At 39.6% G+C, this 7,259-nt stretch overlaps 1 protein-coding gene across 1 annotated transcript; it reads right to left on the reverse strand.

Moving 5' to 3' along the window:
• Positions 1 to 405: 405 nt before the first annotated feature.
• Positions 406 to 1,555, reverse strand: LOC123408016 (probable protein phosphatase 2C 37). Its single transcript, XM_045101243.1, has 2 exons — positions 1,030 to 1,555; positions 406 to 933 (listed from the first exon to the last, which is right to left on the reverse strand). The coding sequence occupies exons 1-2, from the start codon at positions 1,411 to 1,413 to the stop codon at positions 406 to 408; spliced, it is 912 nt and encodes a 303-aa protein (XP_044957178.1). The 5' UTR covers positions 1,414 to 1,555.
• Between the last annotated feature and the right edge of the window lie 5,704 nt (positions 1,556 to 7,259).

The following is a 7,259-nucleotide window of genomic DNA, read 5'->3' on the forward strand; positions in this document are numbered from 1 at the left end:
CCCGTCCGGCGGCGTCCTCCATGGCAGCGTCGTTTGCCACAACCTCCACGCCCATCGCCATCACCAGGCCCACCGACGTCCAACCATTGCGGGCTTTGCTTTGATGCACCTTCGGGGGCTCCATCTCCGACGGTTTCATACGTCGGCGGCGGAAGGAAGGAGAGGGTGAGGGAAAAGTGAGGGAATTGGATAGGGACCAATGGAAAATGAAAGGAGTCGATGATTTTGGCGTGGATATAGATATAGTGGATAGCAGCCTGTTGATATAGTTGTATTTACTTTTGTTTCCTCTCAGATATATAGATATACCAAGCCAATATTGATGCACGGGTTTGAAACGTCTTTTTTTTCTTTTCTTTTTTTGCATGGAAGAAAATGTCATGTGCATAAAAAAGCAAACAACAACTAGGGCGTACCTAATGCGCGAGACATGGCAAGCACCCCCTGTACGCGCAGCTGCCCGTCCTCGGTGCGCCGCACTTTGCCGCCCGCCGCGTCCGCCCGCGCCCTCTCGTCGGCCCGCTCCAGCTGCATCCACGCACCCATCATCAAGCTCAAATTTGTCCGGCCAGATGAGACCATACCATTCATGCATGACGCAGCTAATCTCACCTTGTGGTCCTCGGAGAGGGGGGCGGCGTTACCGGCGCGGCAGAGCACGGCGCGGGAGTCGCCGCAGTTGGCGACGACGATGCTATCCCGGACCACGAGCGCCACCACGGCAGTGGACCCTACGATGGGCCATCCCGATTCCGACAGCCCCATCCCCAGTGCGTCCGCCCGCTCGAAGCTCCGCTTCAGCGCCGCCTCCCACGCACGACGCTCCGCCTCTTCGTCCTTCTTCTCCGGGTGCTCCTTCCGGTAGGCCGTCGCCGCGCCGGCCAGCTCCTCGGCCAGTATGACGTGCATCTGGTCCCTGCACAGGGCCGATACCTGCACGCCAAGACGAAGCAAACACACGTGTAGGCTAGGGCATGGACGTGTCGACCACTAGACCTGGAGGAGGAGAGGGAAGAGGAGGTTACGTACCTGGGGGCCGCCGTGGCCGTCGAAGACGGCAAAGAAGTGCATGGGGGAGCCGTCGGCCCAGGCGCAGAAGAACGGGCGCAGCGACACGGCGTCCTCCATCCTCTTCCCGTGATCCTGTCCCCGCTCCGACGCGGACCCGAACGCGAGGGACCACACTGCCGCCGCCGCCGCCGCTGCTTCAGCTGGCAGCAGGGGCGCCGGCACCGCACCGGATCCCTCCCCTTCCTGGCCGCTGGTCAGGTACTCCTCCGAACCCTCTGAGGATGCGTTGTACCCGGACGACGGCGGTGGGGACTCCACCTCGCCTTCCACGGAGGCCAAGGCGGGGTCATCGGCTCCCAACTCCACGGCGGCGGGCACGTTGTTGACACCGGCGTTGGCCATGACTACAGATTGACGTTCAGGGGAAGGAGCAGATTGATTAGCTAGAGCAGCAGAGAATTCGGTACGAAGCAAACCTGCGGGGAAGAAACGCACGCGCAAGAGGATGAAAAAGCTGGAGGACGAAGAAGAACTAAAATCCGGTCTTTGGGAGCGAAGTAGTTTTGTGTGACGTTTGTATGGAATTTGGGCTACGTGGCAGACGAGGCACAAGTGTTTCTTATCCATTTATTGCTCGTAATTAATTTTCTCTCTTTTTAGATATGTCCTCATCATTATCTCCTATCTTTCATTTATTATCTTCTATTCTTTTGGGGGGAAATTTAATATTGCTCATTAATCAAAGATTACAATCATGGTTACAAAGAAGCTCTATGTCAACTGGTTCTAAACCAACCACACAGCACTAAGTACATGTACTCTGGCAAACCATACAAGGTAATCACTAACTGCTTTCTGGCTACGTCTAATATGAACTGTTAGAGAAGTGGAATCTCTTGATCCATTGATGTGCAGGAACATGCACTTTATACAAAGAGGGGGCACGCGATGATCCGAGGGGATGCGTCGGTTCCAGTGAGATGCGACGGTTGCGAGGGACAAGTTGTCCGTGCGTGTACAAGGAGAGATTCCACTTAATTACATATTGTAATTTAATCTTAAAGTGAACAATCTAACTTAATGGACTTTTTCCCCAGAAAAAACTTAAATGGACTTTCATGATGTCATTTTTTTGGCAAAGTGACTTCCATCATCACATGAATTTCATCAATCGCAAAGGATTATTTTGAACGATCTCTAGTTTGATTGGTTACCATCGTAACACTGGACTAACCTGCCTAGAAAGAGAGAGGGGAATAAGAAACGGACACGCGTATGAAGGGGAAGACCGGAGGATTGTGAACAAAAAACTTCGTAGTAGGATTATTTTCAGACAAAGCAATTTTGCATAGTAAAGTTTGTAGGACCAAACTAGGCAGCAGCGCCCCATATTTGTGTTACCATGCGGTGGCCGCTGGAGCGTCGATTAGTGCATGCAATCTGTAGATCCGTTGGCCAGTTGGGTCCGATGTACTCCTTTTTAGGTTTGAGCTCTCGCACGAGTACAATGCCACGTGCAAGATTCCCTTTGATGTTTGAAATTTTAAAAAAATTATCTATAAAACCGATAATTCAATCAATGATCCGTTTTCATCATTGACTTTCTCGCTACGAGTTCTTCAAAACTAGATCCCATAACAACATGTTCCATCAACTATTTTTTCGGTTTATACTTGCCACATTTTTTAGACCAAGTTGCCATATTATTAACCACTTACTTGCCCAAAAAAATAACTTGATTAACACTTTTTAATGTTGTTTCGTACAAAGCCTTGTAGCAGTTTTCATTATACATGATATAAAAGCATGTCATAGGTTGTGTTTGCCAATTTAAAAATATGCCAACTTGTCATACTTACATACAACTTTGCCAGAAAACTATTTTGTGTGCTTGTTAGTTTAACTATCCCGAGTTGTCATATTTACAAACGATGACCAAAAAAGATTTCTTATGGTCACCTATTTTAAATATGTTGAGTTGTCATATTTTTGCGCGTAATCGCCTAAAATAAGTTGTTTGTACTTGTCGGTTTGATTATGTTGAGATGTCATATTTATACGCAATTTCCAAAAATATGACGATTAAGTTAGTTTTTATCAGACAAGTAAGTACATACTAATATGATAAGTAAGTGCAACAAATGTGGTGAGTATGGTCAAAAACAATTGTTAAAACATGTCGACATGGGATCTAGTTTTGAAGATTTCACCGAAACTAAGTCAACTGCGAAAGCGGATCATCGGTCGAATTAACGGTTTAAGAGATAAAAGTTTTTAAATTCTGGTCATAGGGAAGGAATGCAGCATGATCCCGCCACACGGTAGGGCTCATGTACGCACGCTTCTTTTTAGATTTTCCCATCTTTGTATGAAAATGAGGCGAGGCATTGATATGTGTCCGCACGTTTCTTATCCATTTATTACCGGTATTAATTTTCTCCTCTTAACCACTTATTGTGCTTATTAACTTTCGCGTATTTTTATTACTTCATATTTAATGTCACTTATTTTATTATTTTATTTTTATATTTCTTATCTATTTTAATGTTTCCATATAAATCCATAATATCTTCCATTTATTGACATGAATTTACTTTTTATTACTGTAAGTACTAAAAGATACTGATTTTTTTGTCCAAGTAGTACACATCTGTTTCCCGGAAATTGTTTTTGGAGGCCGAGCTTCATGGAGGCTTTCAAATGCAAAATTTAAATTTCATGAAAAAAATTCATATTTTTTACATTCTAAAAAATTCTGAAAAAATATATAGATAGATGAAGGTATAATGCACAAGTTTGTAAATTTTCAAGACTAAATACGTTGAAATTAGACTGTGCAAAAAGACAAATCTGAGACTTTTTAACACATGATACTATTCATCTTTTCAAACCATGAATTTATCTTTTTTCTACAGATCGTGTTTCAAGCTATTTCAACACGAAATTTCACACACATACGGCTCGCATCCTTGTTTAGTTGCACAATGTTTTTCTGATTATTTTGACACCAATTTTTATGAATTTTGAATATTTCAAAATTTTAGTCTTCGTGGAGGCCGAGAACCAAAACGACATTCTCTCTGTTCCCCTTTAGATTATTTATTTCGTTGCTTTTACTGTATTGGCTATCTGAAGCCACTATCAGCACAAGCTCTTGCAGAGCTGTCCTAAGAAAATTACTACAGAAAAGACAACTACCCAATGCACCATATGTTGCATATAATTTATTTTGCTAGTAAGCTGAAGTCTGGGTACGTCATTTAGGTCTCCACCCCTCAAGTGTTTCTTATCCATTTATTGCTCGTAGTTAATTTTCTCTCTTTTTAGATATGTCCTCATCATTATCTCATATCTTTCATTTATTATCTTCTATTCTTTTGGGGGGGGGGGGGGATTTAATATTGCTCATTAATCAAAGATTACAATCATGGTTACAAAGAAGCTCTATGTCAACTGGTTCTAAACCAACCATACAGCACTAAGTACATGTACTCTGGCAAACCATGCAAGGTAATCACTAACTGGTTTCTGGCTACGTCTAATATGAACTGTTAGAGAAGTGGAATCTCTTGATCCATTGATGTGCAGGAACCTGCACTTTATACAAAGAGGGGGCACGCGATGATCCGAGGGGATGCGTCGGTTCCAATGAGATGCGACGGTTGCGAGGGACAAGTTGTCCGTGCGTGTACAATTGCACATCCGTTGGGCAAGGAGAGCTTCCACTTAATTACATATTGTAATTTAATCTTAAAGTGAACAATCTAACTTAATGGACTTTTTCCCCAGAAAAAACTTAAATGGACTTTCATGATGTCATTTTTTTGGCAAAGTGACTTCCATCATCACATGAATTTCATCAATCGCAAAGGATTATTTTGAACGATCTCTAGTTTGATTGGTTACCATCATAACACTGGACTAACCTGCCTAGAAAGAGAGAGGGGAATAAGAAACGGACACGCGTATGAAGGGGAAGACCGGAGGATTGTGAACAAAAAACTTCGTAGTAGGATTATTTTCAGACAAAGCAATTTTGCATAGTAAAGTTTGTATGGAAATGAGGCGAGGCGCTGATCTGTGTCCGCACGTTTCTTATCTATTTATCACCGGTATTAATTTTCTCCTCTTAACCACTTATTGTGCTTATTAACTTTCTCGTATTTTATTATTTCATATTTAATGTCACTTATTTTATTATTTTATTTTGCATTTTATATTTCTTATCTATTTTAATGTTTTCATATAAATCCATAATATCTTCCATTTATTAACATGAATTTACGTTTTATTATTCTAAGTACTAAAATATACTGATGTTTTCTTTGCCCAAGTAGTACACATCTGTTTCCCGGAAATTGCTTTTGGAGGCCGAGCTTCATGGAGGCTTCCAAATGCAAAATTAAAATTTCATGAAAATTCATATTCTTACCGTCTAAAAAATTCTGAAAAAAAATGTAGATAGATGAAGGTACAATGCACAAGTGTGTAAATTTTTAAGACTAAATACGTTAAAATTAGGCTGTGCAAAAAGATAAATCTGAGACTTTTTAACACATGATACTATTCATCTTTTCACACCATGAATTTATCTTTTTTCTATAGATCGCGTTTCAAACTATTTCAGCATGAAATTTCACACACATACGGCTCACATCCTTGTTTAGTTGCACAATGTTTTTCGGATTTTTTTGACACCAAAATTTTCGAATTTTGAATTTTTCAAAATTTTAGTCTTCATGGAGGTCGAGAGCCAAAACGTCATTCTCTCTGTTTCCCCTTTAGATTAATTATTTCATTGTTTTTTCTGTATTTGCTATCTGAAGCCACTATCAGCACAAGCTCTTGCAGAGCTGTTCTAAGAAAATTACTACAGAAAAGACAACTACCCAATGCACCATATGTTGCATATAATTTATGTTGCTATTAGAGTGAAGTCTGGGTACGTCATTTAGGTCTCCACCCCCACAACTTTGTACTACAAAACAATAAGGAAATAATATGTAATTAATGCATCAAGATAAATAAGAAAATAAACAGTAATTAATAATATTGATTATATGGTAGTCCCTTTATTTCGGTTAATAAGTTATGTGTCTATCTCAAGATCGTCAATTTGACCAGTGAAATATGAGTTATAAGCCATAAAATGTATATCATTTAATTCGGATTTGAAATAAGTTTCTAATTCTTCATTATTTGAAGATTTTATTATGGTTATTTTATGATACATAAATCACATTACATTGATCAAATTGATGACTAGGGATATGTGCATGCCTTAAAACTGAAAATTAAGAAGTATGCCTTCCTCTCCCAAACCTCATACAAATATCGAAGAAAAGAGCAAACAATTCATAAATGCTGATAGTTCATGACAATGCTTATATGACATGTGTTTCTATCCACTGGTTCTTATGGTGCTCTCTTAGGATGGTAGATTTTAAAAGACAACTACTCATTGCATCGTAAGTCACATATGATTTATATATGTTTACTATTAACATGTATTTTATGATGGTCGTCCTGTCTCCTCTCCACAACTTTCTACAAAAAATATGAAATAATACATCATTAATGCATGATAATAACCATAGAAAAATAAATAGTAAGTAATGATATGGATTGTATGGCACTCCCTCTCTTTATTTGGATATGACATGTATACATCTCTATATCATCAATTTGATCAATGAACTATGAGTATATTGGAAAATGTTTCCAATGGTATATTTTGTACATAACTATTATTACGTTGGTCAAATTGTGGTCTAAGCTTAAAAGATGGGAAGTGTGTCTTCTTGTATTCGCAACTGCCCTAAATAAGGATGTAAGTCATACACAATTAATACATGATGAAAATTAGTACTCCCTCCGTTCCTAAATATAAGTCTTTGAAGAGATTATACTACAAACATCATACGTATGTATATGGACATATTTTAGAATTTAGATTCATTTATTTTCCTCCATATGTAGTTCATAGTGGAATCTCTAAAAATACTTATATTTAAGAACGGAGGGAGTAATGTTAATTATATTCTACGTATGTCTCTGTTCACAACAACGTACTGATAGGACACTAAATAATACTTAATCAGACAGATGATCAGCAAGAAAATAACCAGTGTAATATTTATACATTTTTTGCGGAAAAATATCCGATCTCGTCACTCAAGCACGGTAATACAATAAACATAAAAAATAATAATAATTACATCCGGATTTATAGACCACCTAATGACGAC

This window comes from Hordeum vulgare, chromosome 7H, assembly GCF_904849725.1.
Source record: "Hordeum vulgare subsp. vulgare chromosome 7H, MorexV3_pseudomolecules_assembly, whole genome shotgun sequence".
Classification (NCBI taxonomy): domain Eukaryota; kingdom Viridiplantae; phylum Streptophyta; class Magnoliopsida; order Poales; family Poaceae; genus Hordeum; species Hordeum vulgare.